This window comes from Kogia breviceps, chromosome 5 (genome assembly GCF_026419965.1).
Source record: "Kogia breviceps isolate mKogBre1 chromosome 5, mKogBre1 haplotype 1, whole genome shotgun sequence".
NCBI lineage: Eukaryota > Metazoa > Chordata > Mammalia > Artiodactyla > Physeteridae > Kogia > Kogia breviceps.
In genome coordinates this window covers 30,274,820-30,300,455 of record NC_081314.1, presented here as the reverse complement: position 1 = coordinate 30,300,455, position 25,636 = coordinate 30,274,820, and the positions used below count along the sequence as shown (strand labels likewise).

At 46.0% G+C, this 25,636-nt stretch overlaps 1 protein-coding gene across 2 annotated transcripts in view; it reads right to left on the bottom strand.

The window, feature by feature from the left end:
* Nucleotides 1–341: 341 nt before the first annotated feature.
* GALNT15 (polypeptide N-acetylgalactosaminyltransferase 15) overlaps nt 342–25,636 on the bottom strand; it is a 39,352-nt gene continuing 14,057 nt past the window's right edge. The window contains exons 2-10 of one of the 2 annotated variants that reach the window (XM_059065037.2): nt 22,285–22,451; nt 20,938–21,142; nt 16,814–16,981; nt 10,545–10,662; nt 9,020–9,214; nt 8,184–8,315; nt 7,711–7,815; nt 3,478–3,621; nt 342–931 (exon numbers count right to left, since the gene is read on the bottom strand). In XM_059065037.2, coding sequence (XP_058921020.1) covers nt 785–931; nt 3,478–3,621; nt 7,711–7,815; nt 8,184–8,315; nt 9,020–9,214; nt 10,545–10,662; nt 16,814–16,981; nt 20,938–21,142; nt 22,285–22,451 — 1,381 coding nt within the window. In that variant the 3' untranslated portion in view covers nt 342–784. Of the gene's footprint in view, nt 932–3,477; nt 3,622–7,710; nt 7,816–8,183; nt 8,316–9,019; nt 9,215–10,517; nt 10,663–16,813; nt 16,982–20,937; nt 21,143–22,284; nt 22,452–25,636 lie in introns of both variants that reach the window. The other variant, XM_067033823.1, reaches the window with a different exon arrangement.

The following is a 25,636-nucleotide window of genomic DNA, read 5'->3' as shown; positions in this document are numbered from 1 at the left end:
GTTAGTGGGAATGTTCAATCTAAGCTGACCCAACACCAATGATTAAAGAAAAGAATATTGCATGAGAATCCAATTGTGGTTAATCTAAATAGAGAACAGCAAGGGCAGGGTGAATGGAGATAGAAAGTTCTGAGGAAATGTTCATTAACATGAGAACATCTTATTCCAGGTCTACTGACTTTTCAGCTACTAGGCTGAGCTGAAGAATTGGGTCAAAGCTCTCTCCAACCCTATTTTCTCTCAGTAGCTTACTTCCCTTCCTTCCTCTGAGCTATGCCTCAAACAATGAACATGAAATTTGTCCTCATAAGCCTATTGCAATGTTTTCTGGATGTCAGGACTTTGCACTTTTTTCACACTTTAATTTTCATGGCTGGTGTCACAGACAATCCAAGATAAGGCCATTTGAAATAAATTGATCAATCAGAATTGTGTATCCTGAAGGTATTGCCAGGCCTCTTTCCTTAGTCAGAGATAAAAGCAATTATTTACTGCTCAATGGGAAAAAAACCCCCAAGAATCTTATGTACCATGTAATGATCATCTACCAGTGATGAAGACATTGAGACAATGGGTCCAGTTTTTCTTTTTCTAAAACAGCCAGTGGTCAATGAAGTAAGGTACAGGAAGGAAAGACTTCCCATATTCATTTGTGGAGTTTTTGTTTCTACTATCACCACTGCACGAACACAAAGTGTCTCCTTCATGATATGCACATGCTCCTGTTGTTCCCTTGAGTTGAATCTCTATGGCCACATTTATCTTTTCCTTCTGATGGTGGCATTCATTGTTCATCCACGGTGCTGACATTGTCAAATCGCCACAGCTGGCTGGCTTTTCCATCACACTCACGTAAATACAAATTTTTATTGTTTTCCTGCATCACAGCTTCTATGCATTTCCCAGAAAGAATGTGAACAATCATTCCATTCTGAAAAGAGAGAAGAAAAGGAAAAAAAAAAACAAGTTGGTCCCCCACAATTAGTCAGTAAAGAAGGAGATTTCTAAGATTTGTGCTAATCATTAAGAGAATAATAAAGGTGATATGAACTGGCCTGGTAAGGAATTGGAGTATTTTGGTTACTATATAATAGAATTTAGGTAACCCTAAAATTTAAATATCATATAGAGCCTTGGGGTCATTAATTCAATTATTATTATTGTGGTTGGGTAGTTATGCCATTTCTTGGAGAGTTCTGGTTAGTAAAATGTCAGTGTAAAGATCATGTTCAATCGTTATACTGTATTGTTGACATTCATTGTTAACACTGTACTTGTAAATTTCTGCTTTCAAAAGGATTTAATTTAATCTCTGCCCTCTGTTAATCCTGCAATTTAGTACTGCTGCCACCAGGTTGCAGTATAGAGTAAGATTTTAAGGATACACTGAAGGCCTGAGTCAGCCATGTTTGGAAGACCATAGCTGCTTCCTGCTCAAAATCTACCAAACTTAATACTGAATGTAGCCATCCCCTTTTCAAGAAAAAAATCAATTTCTTTATGAAAAGTTAAACAACCTTAACCAACAGTGCTGATAATGTCCATTTATTTATTTAGAGGCATAATTCACATGCCCTAAATACAACTCAGCAGATTTTAGTATATTCACAAAGTATATGCAACCATCACCTCTATCTAATTGCAGAAAATTTCATCACTGTAAAAAGAAATGTACTATCCATTAGCAGTCACTTCCCATTCCTGCTTCCTTCCAGCCACTGGAAATCATTAATCTAGTTTCTGTGTTTATGGATTTGTCTCTTCTTGACATTTCATATAAATGGAATCATATAATATATGGCCTTTTGTGACTGGCTTCTTTCACTTTGCATGGTATTTTCAAGTTTCATCCATGTTGTAGCACAAAATAGTACCTAATTTCTTTCTTTCCTTCTTTCTTTGTAGTGGTAAAAATATGTAACATAAAACTTTCTACCTTAACCATTTTTAAGTGTAAAATTTAGTAATGTTAAGTATATTCACTTTGTTGTGAAACAGATCTCCAGAACTTTTTCTTCTTTCAAAACAAACTCTATACCCATTAAACAACAACTTCCCTCTCCCCACTTCCCCTCATGCCTGGTAACCACCATTCTATTTTCTGTTTGTATGAATATGACTTCTCTATATATGTCATATAAGTTTAATCATACAGTATTTGTCTTTTTGTGACTGGCTTATTTCAGTTAGCATAATGTCCTCAAGCTTCATCCATGTTGAAGCAAATGACAGGATTTCCTTCTTTCTTAAGGTGGGAAGATATTCCATTGTATGTATATAGCACATTTTGTTTATTCATTCGTCAATCACTGGACCCTTGGGTTGCTTCCACCTGTTGACTATTGTGAATACTGCTGCTATGAACAGTATCTTGTTCCTTTTTGTGGCTGAATGAGAATACTTTCTTAAAGCCTTATTTTTTAATGCCTGAAAGATGCTGGGTGTATCTTAGTCACTAATATTTTACATATTATTTTTAAATGCTGTTTCTAAATCTATCTTATCCAGAGGACTTGCTTAGAATGATCCTTTATGATCATTCATAAAGGGCCTTAACTTGGTTTCTAAGAATTCTTTGAGCATGTGTGGGCCCCCTGAGTCCTAGGTTCACTTGTCACCAAAGCCCCAAGAACTTTGTTCTCAACTCTTTATTGTGAGTTCAGCTTAAGTCTTACACTATACGATTTTCCTCTTTCACAGCCTGCTTTAAGAGTACCAGTGCATGGAGTTCTGCTTAGTTATTTAATCCCTCCCCCTTATTCCCAAGCAAAAAAAGTTGAAGAAAGGCATGCTTAAAAGATGTATGTATTTATCTGTTTGTTTGTATACTTGTACCCTAACTCATTTCAGAAGGGATTTGAGGGGAAGGCAAAACTATGTATGGACAGTTATTGTTGATACTGTCACCTTCCAATCCCAATCCTGTAAACGGCTCACTCTCCCTAAATACTTACACTCCTATTTCCTCTTTATTGATGCATAACCTCTGGAAAGGATCTCAAGCTTCTCTCTGGAGTCATGGCAATCAAAGTCTTACTAAACTGATGAAATGCTCAGAGTGGAATTTGCAAAGGAAGAAAGTACAACCTACATCCTCATCTATCTGGTTGTGGAACAGGAGGCAGGCCTTCCCATTTCCCCTGAAACCACACCACCAACGTGATTGACTGCTTCTGTAACACGCTCCATGGTCCTACTTGTGACCTAAGCTAATAAACTTTAAAAAGAGGCTGTCTCCTCTCCCCACCATATCAAGACCAGAGCTATACAGAAACCTGGCAAATGAGAACATTTCAAGATGCTGGTGCTTAACTTTGCTGCAAGGTTGGCTCCACCTCCCCCTGAGGCCTTAGTGCCAAGTCACTAAGTTCAACAGCAGGGACACAGGCTTGTACGGTAATGCTCGACCTCTTGGAAAAGCCTGAGACACGTACCAGCCAGCAGCACTGCTGAGTCCTTCCTAGATGGGTTACTTACCTCTTGATAGTCCCAGTGCTGTCGATGGATGTCAGGGCCTTCCTCGGTGCAGTTCTGCAGAATCACCTGCTCTTGCCTGACATCGAAGCACAGCTGCTGGGGGCTGCCATAGTGGATCTCCTTCCTGCCCATGTGATCCAGGTGCTGGGACAGAGGGAATGGCTGTTAGCACAGCTAGAAGGAGATCCTCTCCAAAGCTGGAGGTAAAGGAAGGAGAGCTCATTGCCATAGGGCTGAGGTCTGGGGGCAATCTTCAGATTCTACTGGGGTCAGCAAGACCCTATCTCATAGTCAAGTCCACAAATATGATGCTGGACTAGCCCTGGCCTCTGAAATCTCCACATTCCATCTACTTTTGCATTCATATTTATACATTCTGGCAAGTTCCTCCATTATTCTATTTACTGTATCATAGGTGAGGCCATAAAGGATGCTGTGTGTTTTGTGAGGGTACAGTTAGAAGAGCAGATGAGGAAACTGCTGAGGCCCAAGTTGATATCTTTCTGGAGACATCTGTGCTGGCCCTGCAAGTGATTTTCCTTCTGTCTTTTGTATCTGCTGACTCTCGCTCATGGTTTTATTTCCTCCTGGGTTCCGTAGGACTGGATCAAGCATTCCTTTGCAGAGGGGCTTTAGCTGCGGGAAGCTCATGGGGCCAGGTTGGAAACACATCCTGATAAAACCATTTTCTGTTTGTTCCTGCCAAATGCAGCCTGAACTAATTTTTACACTGACTTTGTGGCTGGGAGACGGGGTTGATTTCGTGGGCATGTGACCTGTGTAACTGCAGGGGCCTCATGCTTAGAAGGGTTTAATGTTCTTGGTCTAATATATTTGGTTTAATGCTGATACTGTCTAGTGATAGGTCTCACCATCTTCATTTGCACTGAGCCCGACAAGTTAGGTAGCCAGTCCCACCTGAGGATTCCCACACAACACAGTTCCTATAAATTTGAACCCTAAACCCACGTTGGACACAAGCTTGTGGTTAAAAATTTTTAGGGAAGAGTCATTTTCTCCGACGCAAAGACCTGTCTACAGACCTGCTTCTTTGTCATCTTCCGGTGGCAGTAGGTAGTCTTTTCTAGTCCAGGTTTTCACAGATAGGTTACTCTGTGAAGGTCAAAGCTGGCTTTTTATGGGTGTCCCATTTCCAACCCCTCATCTCTCATGGGCTGAAGATGGGCTTTCGTCACTATCTCCTGCCTGGAACCAATGCCTCTGGGTTCCTGAGGTTTGACAGAAACTGTCCCCTTCACCCTGCAGGAGAGATTGGCCATGGCCCTATGACTCTATTTCAGTTGCCTCTGGATTCGGGGCCCCTGAAGATTTCCCTTTGTTATAAACATAGTTACTTATGCATAAAAGAGGGTGTTTCTTTTTTTTTCTTTCTTTTTTTTTTTTTTTTTTTTTTGCAGTACGCGGGCCTCTCACTGTTGTGGCCTCTCCCGTTGCGGAGCACAGGCTCCAGACGCCCAGGCTCAGTGGCCATGGCTCACGGACCTAGCCGCTCCACGGCATGTGGGATCTTCCCAGACCGGGGCACGAACCCGTGTCCCCTGCATCGGCAGGCGGACTCTCAACCACTGCGCCACCAGGGAAGCCCCTTTCTTATTTTTTTATATGGCATATGGTGCTTTCAGCTTAGCAAGTTCACAATTTTTCTGGATACAGAAGCCCTTACTAATCCCCACCTCCCCACCAAGAATATAAATAAATAAATAAATCCAAAAGCTAACATTCTTTTTGCACCATGATCCCCAGTTGCAGATGAGGAAACCAACACTCAGAGAGGTTAAGAAGCCTGCCTGATGTCACACAGCTAGAAGATGAGCTATTTCCATCATCACAGAGCTTTCTCTCTGTCCTCCTGTGCCAGGTGTGAGTGCCTATTGGGGTGTTCTAGGACATTGGTAAAGGGCAAAACTGAAAGGGGACAAATGGATATTGAGCACTTGCTTCCCCAGGTGTCCTCCAGGCCCGGGGCCTTCCCCTGGGGTCCCAGAGCCTCGCCAGTCCTGCCTGCAGGGCTGGACCCTCCAAGACTTGTTCTGCCTTTTGCTCCAGGCTCTTGGGGCCTCACCTGGCTTGTTTGGTCAATATCTTCAGGAAGTTACACTTTGTTGTTTGTTTTTTAATACAGGCCTTTGGAGTAGGACAACTTATGAAAAGGCCCCATCACAGGCTGAAAAGAGAGAGGTTTGGGGGGCGGGCTAGACTTTTCATGTTGTCATCCAAGTTGTGATAAGAAGTGGACGCACCAACCTTCATCCAGAGTCATGGGGACGTCCCACGACCTGGGAAGTTATTCCTGAGATGGAAATTCGAAGGGGAGAAATACCCTAACATAGAAGGAGACCTTCCTGATATCCAAGGAGCCCACATGATGCTGGAAGGACCCTCTGTCTCTAGATTCTTCCCCTGACTCAGTGTGGATTTCAGACCTGATTCAGGTCCCTTCTGGCCATATGTACCCACGAGCAGGACCTCTGGCTCAAGGAGAGACTCTCCCTGTGGTCAGTGCCTGCCAGTCACTTTCAGTGTCGCCCTTTGGGCCATAAGCTTTTGTTGTCACAGGGCAACCCCGCCCTTCCTCCTTTCGGCAGGGACCAGCCACGCTGCAGAGTTAGGCCCCGGGAAATCCGTGGAGTTGGTCTCCAGTGCACCCCAGGATAGCTCGTGTGCTCTTTTCCTCCCATCCCCAGGGGCGTCTGCACCCTCTGCCTTCCTCCTGACCATGCAGTGGAAGCCTTCTCCCTGTGGAAGGAGTTTCACAAACCACATTGCTCTGTGTGTGGGAAACGTTCCAAATGAGGCCACAGCTCTGAAACCCGATGTGTAAGGTCTCCTCTGGTAAGTGAGGCAGAGGGTCACCAGTGGCCATGAGCCTTGTCTACCCAGATCCAGCCCTCTCCCCACTTCACACACACACACACCCCAAGCTCCTATGATGCCCTAAAGTTCCCCCTCTGGCCCAGATGTATTGGCCCCCATAGATCCCCATTAAATGCCTGAAAGACACAGCATATCTACTCTGGGCAGGCCTCAGGGTCAGAAACCTGGATTCTTAGGAACACAGTCACGAGTTATGGGTTTGAGGCACTGCTGCAAATGGGGAACATTTTCCGGGGTCCCCTCGATTCCTCGGTGTTTCTGTGCCTACAGTGCCCGCTCGGTGACCCACTTTCTCCATCTCTGGTTCCAGATGGCTAATGATCTTGAGCTGGTCCAGATGTTTCAGAAAGGTGCCCTGGTGGAAATTTGCCTGTACACAGGTTTTCTTTGACCTCTGATTATAGGTTGTTAATTTAAATGGGGAGCTTTTCCATTTTGTAAATAAGTTCATTTGTATCATTTTTTTAGATTCCACATATAAGAGATATCTTAGGATATTTGTTTTTCTCTGTCTGACTTACTTCACTTAGTATATTTACAGAACAGAAACAGACTGTTTAGACATAAAAAAGAAACTTATGGTTACCAAAGGGGACAAGGGGGGAGGGATAAATTAGGAGTTTGGGATTAGCAGATACAAACTACTATATATAAAATAGATAAACAACAAGGTCCTACTGTATAGCACAGGGAACTATATTCAATATCCAGTAATAGGGTATAATGGAAAAGAATCTGAGAAAGATTTTATATATATTTGTATATGTATAACTGAATCACTGCGCTGTACACCAGAAACTAACACAACATTGTAAATCAACTATACTTCGATTTAAAAGAAAAAAAGAAAAAGAAAAATGGGGATCTTTTCCATAAACTCTGGATTTCCAGTGTCTTTTAAATTTTTGGATGATCTTGTAATACTGGATCCGCTTTCATACAAAACAAAAGACATTTACTGAGGCTGGGGCAGGCGCTCCTCTGTGACAACAGCCTCCGCCCAGTTCCCTGTGTTTATTTCCTTTATCCACTTAAACCCTGGAGACACACCTGAGTTTGAAGCCCCTGGGCTAGCCACTCTCCAAGCCTCAGTTTCCTCATCTGTCAGATGAAAACCTTGGCTAAACAGCCTCGCCATGTCCCTCGAGCTCAGATGCTCATATTCTCTGATGGGTCCACATCTGGGCTTGGGGCTGGGCAGGTTGGGGAATGGGCCATCAGAGTGGGAGACCATGCACAGTCAAGGGACATAGGACCACTGAAAGGAGATGCCCCAAAGGGAAGGGAGGGCCATCCCAGCAAAGACCCCTTGCAGGTCTGAGAACACTGACCACCCACCTGCTGCTGCTGGCTGTCACTGCAAGGAGCTAGCATCATGGCACAGCCCAGGACGTCCCCTTCTGCCCGGCAGTCTGCACAGAAGCCAAGTCCGGTGTTGTGGAGCTGTAAGCAACGTTCACACAGAAGTGAATCCCACCCTCTGCTGCAAAGACGCCCTCTGTCGGCCACTCCTTCACTCTCTGCAGTGTAGCTCAAGGTCCCATGCTCAGATCATAAAAATGATCAAGGTCAAGCTGAAGCCGGTGACCCTAAGGACAGGTCTCCGGAAGGAGGTGGCAGCACCTGTCTTGGTGAGGGGCCCTGGGATGGGTTATGGGGCAGCCCAGCCACCCCCCTCAAGGAGGCGCTGCTGAGCTGGGACTGGGTGGCCAGGGTCATGGAAGAGCATCTGAACTTCAGTTCCTATCTTGGGAGACCGCCCAGCCCCTTCTCTTCCTCTCTCTCTGCACTTTGTTTTTATCGTGCCTTGCCTTTCCAGAGAACCTGGGCCTGCGTTCGGATGGGTACAGCTCGGGATAGATATTGGCCAGAAACCAGTGGAAGGTCCGACAGCCCAGCCTCCTTTGCAGCTGCTGGCGTTCAGTGCAGTCCGGCTTCCCAGCCTGGGGAGGAGAGAGACACAGGCGGCAGGACGGAGAAAGCTGGTTTTACATCACAGTTCATGTGCTGGGAGGCACAGAGGTGTCTGGGAGCAAGCTGAAGGAGGGGGACAGCGAACATCACTGTGAACTACGTCCCACATTAAATAGCATTTACGTGTCACGCCGTCAGAACAGCGCTGAGTGGTAGTGGACCAGGTGAGAATGCACTGTTGTTTATTTTTCTGTGCCTTTTTGGGGATGTCCTTTATGTTTATCTTTTATAATAAAAAATACTTATATTTGTTTCATGTCTTGGGTAATTTTACACAACATTGTAAATCACGTTATATTTGTTTCACGTCTTAGGTAATTTCACAGCCTTCAGCACTTTGCCTGGGATGAAAGGGCCCTCAGAGACCAATGCAGTGCTCACTCCTCACCCAGCCTCTCCTCTGGCCACGGGATGAAGGATCACACCCCTTAGATACGATGACAGAACCCCTACAGACATCAGGGGGTTCCAGGCCATGATGACCCTGGGAGATGCTGGAAGAGACAGAGGACAACCCCGCCAGGTAGAGGAGCCACTTGACAGGTGCCATTCATGGAAGTACTAGCCAGAAGCTTCTATCTGCCCTTCCAGGCAGGAGGGGAGATGGTCCTGTGCAGCCTCCACCTGGTGGCCCTGGGTGGGAACAGAAGACCCTGCCGTGCTCTCCTCTTACCTTGCTCAAGGAGAAGGCCTCTGGGCTATGCCTGTAGAAGGTTTCTTTGAACGCACCCAACCAGGTCTCAGCAATGCGAACCTTGTTCCGCAGTGTGGCCTCCCAGTCAAGAGGGGAGTGGGCATCCTGATTTCGGTAGACGTGTCCCACCCGAGAGCAGGGAAGGATTTCGACGGATCCCCTACAGAGCCAGGTCTGCAGTGAAAGGAGAAGATCAACACCTCTGTACTCCTCTCCAGCAATGTGGGGAGTGAGGGGCTGGTAAGATGCACTGGAAATCATGAGCACAAAAGAGAAAGATGGTTCTGGTCCTCAGGATGGAGCAGAGTTTCCAGATCTGAGGGTTCTGGGCTGGGGAGGGACAAGGTGGGGAGAATGAGGGCGGTTGTCCTGGGTCAGAACCCGTAGTGTGAGGGGCTCACACCCCTGCCACTACCTGTGGTTCCCCACCCCTACTGAAACACGTGACCAGATTCAGCACTTAGAGGATGCAGCCATGCCGTTAGCTCCTGTATTCTCCCAAGGCTGCTTCCTCGGGGAAAAGGGTATCCCTAGTGGCCAGGGAATTTCTAAAAGCTTCTGAAGTCTCCTGCTGCAAAGGCACCAGAAGCCATTTCTGTGGAGGTCAAAGCAAGCTTTCCTCAAACAGAGTCTTTGTACTTCTGGAAATTTCTCTACTCTCCACTCACTCCCTCCTACTCCCAAATGCCTGAAGTTCATTTGACAGGAAGCCTTTTATTCCCTACTTGGGCATAAAGAGGAAAGTGAAAACATGCCTAGGATAGGCAGTACATGAACCAAAATACACGAAGAACCCAAACCGATGGGGTTCCCAAACTGGGTGCCAAGATACCCCAGGGTGCTGCAGCAAACTCAAAAGGCCACGTGGGATATTTTCAATGTTCAGGAGAAACATAGTGACATCTGTGTTCTGAAAAGTACAAGTTCAAGGCAATTCATTGTTTCAACCTTAGATCACTGAACTTTTAATGATATATGTCTTTGTTGGGGTGGGTTTTCAGTGGTTGCTGTCATGAAAAAGCAAGCATCAGGCTAAAAATCAACATGGAACAGGAAATGAGGGTGACGGGTCCAATCTGATTCCAAGGTTTGAGAAACTGTCTGGCACCCAGTGGGTGCTTAAGCTGTTCGGACAAATACTTATTAAGTTGTTTGGACCAAACTACTCAATGCACAGAACTGCTTGGTATTTGCTTTGGCCAATGGGTGCTGTGAAAACTATCAAGATGCTAAGGGTGCCGGGAATGGAGAACATACGGGAAGCTTTGCACTCAGGTGGAGATGACTGAAACTCGCCCTTTCCTAAGGGCAGGTTTGACAGGCGAGTTCAGGAAGGAGGCTGGGGTGAAATCAAGAGAGATGAAAAAGGGGGAGAAATGAGGGTTTGACACACTACGTATAATGACTTTGTAATTTGCCCAAAGCCTTATCCCTGACCTCCAAGCTGTGACCAGACACAGGGCTCCAAAGAACCCACCTGGGCCTCCCTTGGCCCAGGAAGTACCTTGAGAGACAGTTCGAGGTTTTCGCCACCTCTCAGTGACATGAGAGGGTCATACGCTCCAGTGTTTTGGAAGTAATGTCTGTCCATGGCCACGACCCCGCCAGGCACCACAGGGCTCCTGGAGAGAGAAGGTGAGACTATGTAGAGAAGGTTCAGAACCTGGAGCATCTGGGGAGCGGTGGGGGGATGGCAGGTAGGGGGCGCTCCAGTGGCCCAGAGAGTGGACTCAGGGGTCAGACAGATCTCAAGACTGGAGCCAAGCAAGCATGTCATAAATCCCAGTATTTCATGAAAAGAGAGCTCTGGTTGCCTGGGCCTTTTATACCCCATCCTCCGGTACTCCTTTAGGGAGAGGCCCCTCTGGCGAGATTTTGGGAAGAAGACCTTGGTTAAATAAGATGCCTTAAGGCCAGCAGCACCGGGCATGGACCAAGGGAACCGGCAGTCCTCTTTCTTCCCTCACCCCTGATCTCACCCTCTTGTTTGCTTTGTGACCATTCACCCCCTCCCCAATTCTAAGAGGAATCCCCCAGGGAATCTGGACGTAGATAGGTCCCCATCTGCTCTGGGGGAAATACACATGACTTAAAAACACAGAAAGCTGGAATCCCAAGTGTGGGAATGAAGATGACAACAACACCCTTCAGAAGTTAACTGGGGAGGATAGAGCCAGAGGCTTTTGAACAACGATCTCTTTATTCAAAAGAGAACAAATTTTCATTGTTGTTGTTTTTTGGGTTTTTCTTGGTTTTTTAAAAAAATTTATTTTTAAAATTTCTTTATACAGCAGGTTCTTATTAGTTATCCACTTTATACATATTAGTGTATATACATCAATCCCAATCTCCCAATCCACCACACCACCACCCGCCTCCCCGCCACTTTCCCCCCTTGGTGTCCATACGTTTGTTCTGTACATCTGTGTCTCTATATCTGCCCTGCAAACTGGTTCGTCTGTACCATTTTTCTAGGTTCCACATATATGCGTTAATATATGATATTTGTTTTTCTCTTTCTAACTTACTTCACTCTGTATGACAGTCTCTAGATCCATCCACATGTCTACAAATGACCCAATTTCTTTCCTTTTTATGGCTGAGTAATACTCCACTGTATATATGTACCACATCTTTATCCATTCGTCTGTCGATGGGCATTTAGGTTGCTTCCATGACCTGGCTATTGTAAATAGTGCTGCAGTGAACATTGGGGTGCATGTGTCATTTTGAATTATGGTTTTCTCAGGGTACATGCCCAGTAGTGGGATTGCTGGGTCATATGGTAGTTCTATTTTTAGTTTTTTAGTTCTCCATATGAGGACAAATTTCAATGCAGCTCAATTCTGGGTATGCCTCAAGGAGTGAATGACCCAGAGTTGAGACTTTTTTTTTTGATTACTAAGAAAATAGTCTTACATTAACAAAACTACTGACCTTTAGGTTATTAAAAATACTAAGTTATACCACAATACTAAAAGCCAGTAGTGTAGTTATTACTTGATACAATTTCCAATTCTACCACTCACATTTTGTAAGATCTTGGATGAGACAGATAACCTGTCTGGTCTCAATTTCCTTATCTCTAATTGGGTACAGTAATAGGTTTCATAATAAGGTTTTGTGGGGATTAAAAGAAATGTCATGTAAAGCACATGTGCATGCCAAAATCCAAAGATCTCTGAAAATCAAGTACTTTTTCATGATGCATTTGGCAGTAAACCATGTCCTGAACTGACATGGATATCTGGGGATGACAGACTGTATTTAAAACACAGCAGAGGGGACTTCCCTGGTGGCATAGTGGTTAAGAGTACACCTGCCAGTGCAGGGGACACGGGTTCAAGCCCTGGTCCAGGAAGATCCCACGTGCTGTGGAGTAATTAAGTCCGTGTGCCACCACTACTGAGCCTGTGCTCTAGAGCCTACGAGCCACAACTACTGAGCCCATGCACTGCAACTACTGAAGCCGGTGTGCCTAGAGCCTGTGTTCTGCAACAAGAGAAGCCACCACAATGAGAAGCCCATGCACCCCAACAAAGAGTAGCCCCCACTCGCCACAACTAGAGAAAGCCCACACATAGCAACGAAGACCAATGCAACCAAAAATATATAAACAAGTAAATAAATTATTTAAAAAAAAAAAAAACCACAGCAGATCAGAGCCGTGAAGAGCGCTGTGTCAGAAGGCTGGCCATAAGGGTTTTAACCCTGGATCTACCTCTTAACAATCTTATGGAACTGGGCAACCTCTGGGGGTTTCATCTGTAATTTAATCTCTATATACCTCACTTTTCACATGTGTAAAATGGGATTAATAACAGTAATTAGTAACAATAACTGCTTTACAGAATTATGGTAAGGTTTGAGTTAATATGTATACTCTGTTTACAGCATTAGCTAAGCACATAATATGTGTTCAGTAAATATTCCTTAATACTATCATTTGCAAGTATACAAATGATAATACCCCTTCTGGAATTTTCTTAGCATCTGTATAGAGTCTGTACCAAACCTTGTCCTAATTCCTCATTTCGTGCTCTCTCACCAGACTGATGAGGGAAGCCATGAAGTCAGAGTATTCAGGGTGGGGAAGACATGGGTAGAAAAGTATAAATGTGTGTGAGGAGGGATCTGGGCCCTGGATAGGGAGGCTGAGGCCTTCGTGGGGCCCCAGCTAGCAGCCTGGGGAAGGTCTCGGGAAAGGACCGGCTGCTGAGGGCAAAGGCTGCTGAGGGCAAAGGTGGCTGGGCTCTCTGTGGTGCTGACTTTGGCCAATGGTAGATCAAGGTGACCTACAGTGACCTTGGCCATCAGAGAGGCCCTGAGGCTTAGAAGAAGGTTCCAGAGAGGATTGATGCCTGGGGTCAAAGTGTCTTTGCATCAGGTTGGGTAAAAGTCCTCTGAGAAGTCTGTTCTCTTCAATAGAATCCCTTTGCTTTGGCTGGAGCAGAATAAATTGTTCCCCCAAGCAAGCACCTCTCTTAACTCCCTGTTGGCCCCTCTGTCCAGTACCCCCTCGTACTGCTGACCAATCTACTACCCTCCCCACACCATAAATCGAAGAGGTCTGGAAACTTCTCTTTCAATTCTTTGTGTCTACATCCCTTAGAGTGTCTGGCGTGAAACAGGTGCTCAGAAGAGGCTGGTGGACCAGTAAAGAGGTTAGAAAGCATTCAAAGCTCTCTGCACTTTCAGGATTCATACCTATGATGGAAGGAGGTGAAATCTATCTGGCTCTGCACCCTGACCCCTCATAGTTGCATCTTAATACAATGAAACTTCCCCATTGGGTATACGAGGCCCAAGGTTGGTATTGGCCTGTTACAGACTGAATGTATGTGTCCCTCCCAAATTCACATGGCAAAGCCCTAACTCCCAGTGTATATTATATCTAGAGATGGGGCCTCTGAGGAAGTAATTAAGAATACATGAGTTCATAAGGGTGGGGCCTTGATCTGATAGACTCGGTGCCCTTAGAAGAGGAAGAGACCCCAGGGCCCCCTCTCTGTCACGTGGGGACACAGGGAGAGGTGACTGTGTGCAAGTCAGGAAGAGAAGTCTCACCAAAAACCAAATTGGCCAGAAACTTGATCTTGGGCTTCTACCCTCCAGGATTGTGAGAAAATAAATTTAATGTGGGTTAAGCCACCCAACATGCAGTATTTTCTTATGACCACTGAGCTGACTACAACATGGCCCAAGAGCCAAGAATGAAGACACCAGACTCTGAGCTTTAACGTTTGAATGACAAAGCCGCTGCCTATGCCTAAGATGAAGGATCATCCTCACAGAGCCAGTGTTTTCTATATCCAAACTAGATAAGACCCTCCACCCTGAGGAGAGAACACAGAGCCCATGGGGAGACCAAGAGACAAAGATGCAGGTAGATCCCTGAGAAGGACCTCGTGTCCACCTTTACATCTTCGGGGTTAATTCCTGGAAGAGGAGGATCCTGTGCTTGTTGTTTGGGAATCAGAGAGCAGGGGGCATGTTGCCCACCTCCCATCTGGCTGCCCTGGGAGTTCAGGAACCCCCTGGCCACCTTCGGTCCCGGGAGACGAGTCTAGGTGGGGCCCTGGGGATCCAGGCAGAAGGTGGTGGGTGCAGTTCCAAGGAGGCCCCTGGACATCAGCACACCAGCGTGTGCTGTGCTGTGGGGGCCAGGAGAAGATGTGGGACTTCAGCAGATGCCACGGGGAAGGTGCAGGCTACTGGGGACAGCGTGCCAGCCCCGCATCAGAGGCCACGACCAGTGAAAGTGCATTGTGGTGAACACCCTTGCAGGACAGCTAAAGCCCAAGGTGGGGCACTCCCTCCCCACCCACCTCCCCGACAGAAGCCTGGAGCTCAAAATCAACCCCAGGGGGACGGGAGGGTGGACAAGCATGGATGACAGATTTAAAGATGAGATGACTAAGCTATCACTGTATTTGTCTGATTTGTCTGGAAGGTTTCTGCCATTAGGAAGCAGGGGTCAAGATAGAAATTGCTTAAGTCTAATTAGTAGAAAATAGAAAGAAATATTTTTTGCATATCTAAGCTCATGGTTTATCACATGTCAGCTGTTCGAGTTGCACAACCTCAGGCAGACCCTTGGAAGTCCTGCTTGTGCTTAATGCCTTCACTTCGTGTCCCTGGACCAGGCATTTGGAAGCAACTTGGGTAATTGCTTGGCATTGGGCAGGTCAGCTGTGGCAGATTCCTTATCCCACGGGCTCTTCTTACAACGTGACGTTGACGTTGACCCCCCTGAGAGGTGGGTCCAAGTCTCCTTACTGTGAACCTGGGTGGGCCTGTGACTTTGGAGTAAGTGACCTTAGGTGATTTCTGAGACTTAGCTATAAAAGGGGATACAGGGCTTCCCTGGTGGCACAGTGGTTGAGAATCCGCCTGCCGATGCAGGGGATGCGGGTTCGTGCCCGGGTCCAGGAAGATCCCACATGCTGTGGAGCGGCTGGGCCCGTGAGCCATGGCCGCTGGGCCTGCGCGTCCGGAGCCTGTGCTCCGCAACGGGAGAGGCCACAACAGTGAGAGGCCCGCGTACCGCAAAAAATAAAAAAAATTAAAAAATAAAAATAAAAGGGGATACATACTCTAAGACATAACAGTAAGTGAGAGAAGACACATAAAGGTTACCTATTGTACGTTTCCATTGATATGAAATACCCAGAATTGATAAATCCATAGAGACAGACAGTAGATTGGGCATTGCCAGAGGCTGGGGAAAGGGGACAGCTGGAGACACTCAGTAAGGGATTTTCCTTTGCAATAATGGAAATGTTTTGGAACTAAAAAGAGGTGGTGGTTGCCCAATATTGTGAATGTATTGAATGCTACTCAGTTGTTCACTTGGAAATGGTTCATTTTATGTTATATGAATTTCGCCTCAATAAATTATTTTTTTAATTGGTAGGGGGATACAGCTTGCTTCGCCTGGCTCTTTTGGATACTTGCTCTCCCAACCCAATGCCAGGGTGTAGAAAACCCCAACTAACCTGCCTGCAGTGACTTCAAGGAGAGAATGGGGAAGAAGTTCCCGCTGGGTCCCAGCGACGGACAGAATCAAACTCCAGGGGATTCCTGCCCAGAGCTGTTGAGTCATTTCCAGCCAGTCTAGTCGAGTAAAGGATTGTCCTTCTAAGCCCCAGACACCATGGAGCAGAGACAGCCAACGCCAACGCTCCCTTTCAGAATTCACAACCCAGAGTCCATGCTCTTAATAAAATAGCTGTTTCACGCCTTTAAGTTTGGATGGTTTGTTATAAAGCAGAAGATATCTAGAACATTGACTTAAGTAGAATAGTTGTCCAAAAACCAAACACAGAGAAGCAAACCATAAAGTTGGACATATTTTGAGACTTATGGTGTCCTAGCATTCACCCGGCTGAATTCTTCCTTTTTACCAAGAAAGCACCCCAGGCAGGGAAACTCCAGTGTTACCTGGAAAAACAGAGCTGGGTTGAGGCTCCAGACAAGGTGCTTCTATTTTCCACTGCAGTATCTGGAAGCTTCGCTGGACTCCATTTATATAACAATGTAAGAATAACAGCACCTATAGCTGCACGTCTGGCACTTTCTGGATGTTTTTTTCATATATTAGCTGATTCAAACCACACAACAACCCTATAAGGTAAGTACCGTTACTATCCCCAATTTACTGATTAAGTAACTTGCTAGGAAACTAGGAGAACCAGGATTAACCCAGGCAGTCTGGTGCAGAGTCCTCCCTGAGGAAGTAAAAGCAAAGCAGGCTGAGTGAAGGAGCCTCACCTGATGGGGCTGATGGGGGACAGGAGGGCCTTCCTCTCTCGCTCCGGCAGAGGCTCCCAGTGGAAATCCAGCTTCCAGTCCAATACCCCGCGCTGCAGGTCCTTGGAGGGGTAATACTGGAAAGTCTTCCAGTCAATCACGTCTAGGACTGGAGACACCACCCTGCTCCTGGAAAGAACCGTGGAATCAGATAAGGGGTACACACCCCCCACTTGCTGGGGGACAGAAACATAATCCAGACACACATGCTGCCCAATATGGCAGCTACCAGCCACACGTGGTTACTGGGCACCTAAAATAGCATCTGTCCAAACTGAGATGTGTTGGGCTTCCCTGGTGGTGCAGTGGTTGAGAGTCCGCCTGCCGATGCAGGGGACACGGGTTCGTGCCCCGGTCTGGGAAGATCCCACATGCCACGGAGCGGCTGGGCCCATGAGCCATAGCCGCTGGGCCTGCGCGTCTGGACTCCGCAAGGGAAGAGGCCGCAGCAGTGAGAGGCCCGCGTACCGCAAAAAAAAAAAAAAAAAAAAAGAACAAAAAAACAAACTGAGATGTGTTGTTAAGTGTAAAATATGTGCTGGATTTAGAAGACTTGGTTTGAAAAAAAAAAGATGTACAAATCTCAGATTACATATTGAAATGATAATATTTTGGACATATTGGGTTTACTAAAATATTTCGTTAAAATTAATTTCATCTGTCTCTTTTTCTTTTGTAATGGGACTACTAGAAGTGTTTAAATTATATCTGTGGCTCATGTTCTATTTCTACTGAACAGTACTCTCCTAGAAAATATATTTTTCCATAAGGAATCGGGGACCCATTTCATTAAAAAGCATGCCTGCCCCTTTCTTTAAAAACCTCTCAGGATAAAACTGAGACACAGGGGAACAGGGACTTAGGCTTAGCTCTGCCACTAATGTGCTGTATGATCTTGAGATAGCTGTTGCACCTCTCTGGGCATCAGCTTCCTCATTCATAAAATGGGAGGTCGAACTACTTCTCACAAAGGTCTTTCTCAGCTGTAATGCTCTAGGACTGTGGCTCTTGATTTCTTTGGGGGTCTTTGATCCCTTTGAGAATCAGGGGAAATCTATGGAACCCTCCCCAGAAAAATAATCGTATGCATATATACAAAATATCGTGCACAGCTGCAGAGGGTTCATGGGCCCCTGCTCTAGGGTCTAGTTCTTGTTCCTCCCTGGATCATAAAACTTCATTGGCTTGAAGAATCAGGATTGTCAAGCCCCAAAAGGGTCCTCGTTGTTAAAGTGTGTGTATGTATGAGTACGTGGTGTCTCTCAGCAAAGTCGTGAGTCTAGATTGATTTGCTCATTTACTGTTGCTCTTGATAATGGTATTTTATCCCAATATTTTTGCACAGCCTGGGATTACGTGACCTCAGAAAGGGTGATGTGGGGAATTGGTACAGGTTGGAAACTCTGCCTTTTAATTAAACAAGTAATCACTTAGGTGTAGCCGGAGCTGCCCTCTACCTAGTCAGTATCTCACTCACATTTTTTCTTTTCTGGCCTCTCACAATAGTTTTGTCTAAAATCCATACCATGGAGTGAATCAGGCCTGAACTCAGGGGTGGCTGGAAGTTACCAGTCTAAGAAAAGGAAGATTTCTGGAAAAGAGATGCCAGCCTTGCTGTTCATACTCCCATCAATTTCCATCCACCTCAGAGACAGCCAGGGCTGACACGAGCCCAGCCCATATACAGAGGGCCGGGGTGGTCTTGGGATTCAATGACCTGCTTTAATCTGTGGCCTCAAGTGACTGGCCTTGGCAGGAAGAGTCATGGGGTTTATATTTACAGCAAAGGATCTTGATATGCTTTTCCTGCGCTTTTCACATTGTTCCCTCTGGAAGGTAAGGGGAACTTAATCTCTCTGGCCTCCACTATTTTGGGGCACCTCGCATTGACCTAAGAAAAGTGAGAAGCAAGGTCAAGGCAGAAAGGAGGGCACCCTCCCAACTCTCCACTTACTGTGGAATAAGCTGAGCAGATGAGATGTATTTGGCTACTGGCCAAGCATTTTGTGGAATTCCAGAATCAAGAGCCAGGGGGCTGAATTCTAAAGAACCCCATCAAATTTGTGCCATCTTAGTAATGGTAACAGGACAAGAGAGGAAACTGCATTCAGGCGTCCACACAATCAATTCGTCCCAGACCTTTGAGCAGTGTCCTTCTTGATAAAAGGTGTATATCCCTTTTCATCAGAAAACGATCACCCTAAAATTCATCAAATTTCTCTTTTTACTCTGTCTTGCTGGAGGCTCAGTCATACGTAAAGCTCATTTCTAATAACTGTATTATCCCCGATTTCTTTCGTTTCTTTTTAAACTTAAATTTGCCAGATTTCCCTGTATGTTTTATTTTTTTAAATTTATTTATTTATTTCTGGCTGCGTTGGGTCTTTGTTGCTGCATGCGGGCTTTCTCTAGTTGGGGCGAGGAGGGGCTACTCTTCGTTGCAGTGCGCTGGCTTCTCATTGCGGTGGCTTCTCTTGTTGCGGAGCACGGGCTCTAGGCGTGCGGGCTTCAGTAGTTGTGGCACGTGGGCTTGGAAGCTGTGGCTCGGGGGCTCTAGAGAGCAGGCTCAGTAGTTGTGGCGCACGGACTTAGTTACCCCACGACATGTGAGATCTTCCCAGACCTGGGATCGAACCGGTTTCCCTGCATTGGCAGGCGGGTTCTTAACCACTGTGCCACCAGGGAAGTCCCTACCCCCAATTTCTGACACTATCTTTTCCTTTCCGAAAACTCCTTTCCCTTCTGTTTTAGCCAGATACATAAGTGATTCATCATAAGCCTCTTTGAGTACATTTTGGATAGAGATAAAGAATAAAATGTCAATGAATGAAGTGAAAGATGTTTCCTTGTTTTGGTTTTCATTCCCATGGACCATAGCGGCTGCCCAACCAGGGCTGAATTAGGAAGTAACTACAGCCTAGGGACTCGAAAAAAGGTGGTTTAAAAAAAAATCTTATATTTAGTTTTGTGTTTCGGATCTACAGATGTAGCTGGTGTTCTTGGACTTCACTTAAAACAAAATAGCAAAGCTTCCCTGTCTGACTTGGAAGGAGCTAGGAGAGAGCTCACTCCATCATCCTATCACTTGTGAGCTGAGTTTTAACTCTCAGGCAGACACGAGATCGATCCTCTCTTAAGCCTTTCTAAGCTCCAGGAGGTCAAGCGTTTGGGTTTCAGTGGAGCCATCAACAAACACCAGCCAACTGAAATATGTGAGGTCAACCAAGGCACCACTGTCCAGAGAGCCAAAAGCTACCTGCAGTTGCAAACTTTACCAACCAAACTTTTTACCGCAAGGAAGAATGAACCCTCGTTCATCTCACCCCTCTTTATTTTCCCCAGGCCTGGATGTTCCTCCAGCTCTACAACGTATAAAGTCATTTTGGAAGTTCGTGCAAATTCTCTGTGTTTGTGAGAAATATCTTATACTGAGAAGCAAAAAGCTCTGAATTCCCTTTTCCCAGAGCTCTGCTGTTCAGGTGCGACCCCAAGACTGACGCTGGCCCTTCCAGGACTCTGCCTGCTGAGGGGAGTGGAGAAGGACGGAGGCTGGAGAGTTTCCTGTGGGCATCAGACAGGAGGAAGGCTGCTGCCTCTGCAGGGCTGGAGGCATCTTTAGCCCCTAGCTGCTCTTCCACCCCCCCCACCCCACCCCCCACCCCACCCCACACACAGAGGATTCCTCAGACTGCCTTCCATCATTTACGCCCTCGAATGGAGGGGCTCTGTTCCTTGCCCCACCTTGCTTCTCCCTATGGAGCAGGCCCAGCCCCAGCTGAGAACTAGGTAACCTTAAGAGCTAGGTGTTCCTAAGATAGGAGCTCAGACAGACCAGTCTTCAAGTGGGAAACAGCTCTTGAGCCTCTTGACAGCCTCTGGAGCCAGGAGTCCTTCTAGGAGGGTGTTGCCCATTTCCCCTTGGAAATTGTCCTTTTTCTCTGGCCGTGACTCTTACTCCTTGGCTTGGGTACTAGGGCTGGCAGTCAGCACAGGCAGCGGTGGGTGGGTGTTCTCTGAGTGACTGAGCCTGTGGACTGTTTCTCCCTCTCCCACCTCCTGCTCTGCAGCCCCCGGGGGTGAGTTACCTGTCACCAGCTATTCTGGCCAGGAGGGGCTCCAGCCAGCCCGGGTGGCACTCGCAGTGGGCGTCCATGAAGACCAGCACGTCCCCGGCGGCCCTGGCGGCCCCCAGCATCCGGGCCCTGGTGGTGCCCAGCCTCCTGTTGCTCCTCAGCAACTTCACGCCCTCCAGCCGGGCCACATACTCGCTGAGAGCCGACTTGAGCTGTCCTGGAATCAACGGGACAGTGGGGTCACAGATGCCACAGCCCGCGAGATTGCAAAGACCATCACTAGGACCATTGTCAACAGGTCTATCTTGGGAGCTGTGGTGAGCACAAGAGTCGCGAGCATCACATACATTATGGTGGTTGTTAAGCTGTAAAATGTTTCGTTAGTTTCGGTGGGTCAGGATTCTCTCCAGTAAACACCAAAAGAAATGGCGTCGTAAAACTAAGAGAGGAGAGAACTCGCTCACATTCTCTAAATGCAGCAGTGAGGTTGAAGCAGATACTGCTGGTGCCCTACTCAGAAGCCCTGAGATCCCTTTCACTGATTTGCTTTGCTTTGCATGTGCCCAGCTGCTGCGGGTTGGCTGCTAACGGCAGTCAGCAGCCTTCCCTGGAGATGTGCCCTAGAGTATTGGAACCACCTGTCCTGCAAGTGGCAGGGAGTCATGCAGAATGATACCCCTCACCCCAGGTGCCAGAGTCAATGACCCGCCATTGCCGGGGTACCAAGCCCGCTCCCTTGCCTCAAGGCAAGACAGATGCTGAGGTGCAGTTTACACTGCAGAGCTCCCCCTGGGATCAGGCTGTGGCTGAACTTTGACACCACATCTAAGTTCCGCTCCTTCCTCTGTCTCTCCTGCTTTCCTCACTCCCCTACAGTGTTCCCCTGAGGGCACCGCCCCCACCAAACCACATGCACATGATGCCCCATCTCAAGCTCTGCTTCTAGGGTACCTGACCTAAGACACAGTGGTCAAGGAAGTCAAAGACAGAGGGTCCATTTCATGTGACTGCCAGTAGATCATTGGCCAAAGCGGTCTCACTGCAGTGGTAGAGGTGACTGGGCAATGCAGTGGGTCGAAGAGAAAATGGGAGGTAAGAAATTGAGACCAAAAGTCTAAACATTCTTTTAGGAATGACAATCTATAGAGTTGACAGGATGAGACAAGCTTGTTAGGCTTTGTATTCACAGAGAAGCAGTGCCTCTGGGGCTCTTCACTAATGAGTTACCTGAGCCTGCATCCCATCTGCAGTTCTGCTTTGGGGAACCTTGCCTGCACAGGTTCCAAACCCCAGTCTGTGCACGGGAACCCCCTAGGGTCCAGGCCCTCCCCAGGGAACCTGCAGGAAGCCCGCAGGCACCTTGCTGGCTGAGGTCGTCCACCAGGATGATCTCCTTCAGGTAGGTCTTGGGCGCTGTGTCCAGGATGCTATGCACGGTTCTCAGGAGGGTGGACCAGGCTTCATCATGGAAACAGAGGATGACACTGGCTGTGGGCAGGCTGTCTCCGGGATGCTGCTGCAGACACCTGCAGGGAAGAGAAGCAGGGCGCTGAGGGCAAGAGCAGGCCCTGGCTGGGGCTTCTTCAGCTGATGGATGTCCTCCCAACTCACCATCTCTCTCTGGGTTTTCTCAGAATCTCCACATCAAGAGAACCCATTACACCCTGACAGAAGTGCTGTCCACTATCTCCCAAGACTCGGGTTCCGAGAGTTTCTTTACAGTGTTAACCCATGTCTCTCCCATAGCAGTTGAGAGGTATTACCACCATTCTCAGCAGATGACTGTCCTAATCTGTAAAGTGGGAATGAATGACAATATTACCAAACCTCGCAGAGCTGTTGTGAGGCTTAAACAGGGCGAGGTACATAATAAGTGTCCTGTGAACATGAAAGATCATCGGTTTAGGAGCAGGGACACTATTTTCTTTGTTTTTGTATTCCTATAATCTAGTACAGCATCTGACACATAATACATGTTAATCAATATTTCAATCTATGTGTGTCCTTTGCCCTAAAGTGGGTCTCTTGTAGGCAGCATACTGTAGGTTATTGTTTTTTTTAATCCAATCTGCCACTTTGTGTCTTTTTTTTTTCGACTCTGTGTCTTTTGATTGGAGCATTTAATCCATTGACATTTAAGGTAATTCTTCATAGATATGTATTTATTGCCAATTTTAACCTTGTTTTCCCATTGATTTTAAATTTCTTCTTTGTCCCTTTCTTTTTCTTTTTCCTTTTCTGGTTGGATGATTTTCTTTGTATTATGCTTATGTTCTTTTCTTTCTGGTTTTTGTGACTCTATTATACATTTTTGATTTGTGGTTACCCTGTTTTTCAAGTATGTTAACTCATCTTCCTATATCTAATTGCTTTCGACTGGTAGTCATATAGACTCAAACACATTCTAGGAAAAACAAATCTATATTTCTTTACTCTCCTCCTTCATATTTTATGATTTTGATGATTTTGATGATTTTACATCTTCATTTTCATTCTTTTGCTGTTCATTGTGTTTATGATTGCTTTAACAGGAAATTTTTAATTTTTAAAAAATCTGTGTACTGGCTTCTTTAAATGATTTACTTTCCAACGGTGATTTTCTCTTTCCTATAGATTCTTACTTCTTTTCTATTTAGAGAAGACCTTTCAATATTTCCTTTAGGATAGGTTTAGTATTGCTGTATTCTTTTAGTTTTTGCTTGCCTGAGAAATTCTTTCTCTCTCTTTCTATTCTAAAGGGTAATATTACTGGGAAGAGTATCCTAGGTTGCAGATTTTTCCCTTTGAGGACTCTGAATATATCTTGCCACTCCCTTCTGGCCTGCAACGTTTCTGTAGAGAAATCAACTGACAGCCTTATGGGGGTTCCCTTGTAAGGAACTCTTTGTTTTTCTCTTGCTGCCTTTAGAATCCTCTCTTTATCTTTTATCTTTTAACCTGTGCGGCTGTGGCCTCTGCCCAGAGGCTGTCAGGTCCCACTTTCCTCTCCAGAAATGGGATGCTCTATATTTGTTGTGCATCGGGTCTGTGGAGAGCTCTGAGCGAATCCACAGTGGAATGAATTCTAATAACAATCTGATCCACGGAGCAGTGAGTGGCTCACGTTGTGTGCAAAAGGCACCTTCCTAAAATGCACTTCCAGAGTGCTCCTTTCTAGGTTGCAGCTGCTGAAACCACTGGTCCCTCCTCAGAGGAGTATTTGCATTTGAATTGGGGTTGTCTCAAGGACCTCAAACTTCCAGCATCTGTGCTGGTGGGACTGCACACAGAGTGATGAGAGGAGGCTGGCCCTGCTGGGGACGGGGGGTGGGGTGGGGTGGGGGGTGGGGGTGGGGGGGAGATGCCACCTGAAGGGTCACCAGCTGGACATCCCCCTGCCGGGTGCGTCCCAGCCAAAGCTGGAGCTCTCAACACTCTGGAAACCTGCCCGTGACTCTCTGGGCAAAATCCTATGTGGTGGGGGATTGATACTAGGTAAGTGTTTTAATTTAATGGTAAAACAGAAATCTTAGACAATTAAACAAAAAAGCGCATGAACATCTCATAAGGTAGCTGTGACAATTGTCTTATTGTTTCTGTATTTATACACTATTTCTTTTCATAAAGTATTTAAGTCACTCTCAAGAAATATGTACCATAAAATAATGGTAAAAGAAAAACTAAGGCTGAAAAGTCAAGAGCAGGGAAATATAAGTAAGAGTGTGTAGACAAAGAATGTCGCCTGCCATTCCAGTAAAAAGAAAAGAATGTTGTAGCCATCGAGCCAACAGCCAGTGCATCCCTCACCCACAATGCACCCTGAGGGGACTCAGGATGCAGAAAAAGGGGATACTTAAGATACTTATCTGAGGAATAATTTCAATGAGCCCAGACTTTTGCATCTTCCCTTACATAGAAAAGCACTAAAATCATTAACTTGAGATATCTGTGTTTTGTGATTAGCAGATATCTTTTGATGTTCAACTCCATGGTTTGTCTGTTTGTTTGTTTGTTTGTTTGTTTTCAGCAAAACCTCCTACATATCCTCCCCTACCTCTTTGGAACAGTTCCTCAGAGCTATTTGAGAGCCTGTCTCCCTGGCTATGGTCCTCAGTAAGGTTCCCAAATAAAACATAACTGGCAACTCTTAGGTTGTGCATTTTTCTTTAACTGACAAGTAGAAAGTCAACATCTGGAGAAAGAACATACATTCATAGGTCAAAAGGGCCTTGGTATTTCTAGAGAGAATTTAAAATTTGACTCTGAGCTTCCTGGTAGCCAGAGTAAAACGGGGGGTTTATTCTGCAATAGAATTATTACCATCAGAAAAGTTACACACCAGATATTTTAGGGAAAGCAATGTTCTTTCTAGACTGTTTTGTTTTTTTACAATTTATAACTTTTTCATTTGAAATCATTTAAGACTCAAAAGAAGTTGCAAAAATAGTACAGAGAGTTCCCGTGTTATCTTCACCCAGCCGACTGATCCACAACGATCCAAAACAGGAATCTGACATTGTTCAATACTATTAACTCAAATACAGACCTCATTTAGATTTCACTAGCTTTTGCACCTAGCACTAATTTCTAAAAGAAATTCCTATGGACTTTAGAAAGAAGTCCCTCAAGAGATGACAGTGTCCTTAGAAGCATCCCTAAGATGAATAAAATAATGAACTATACATGAACTATATATGAACTATATATAATAATGAACTATACATGAACCTTT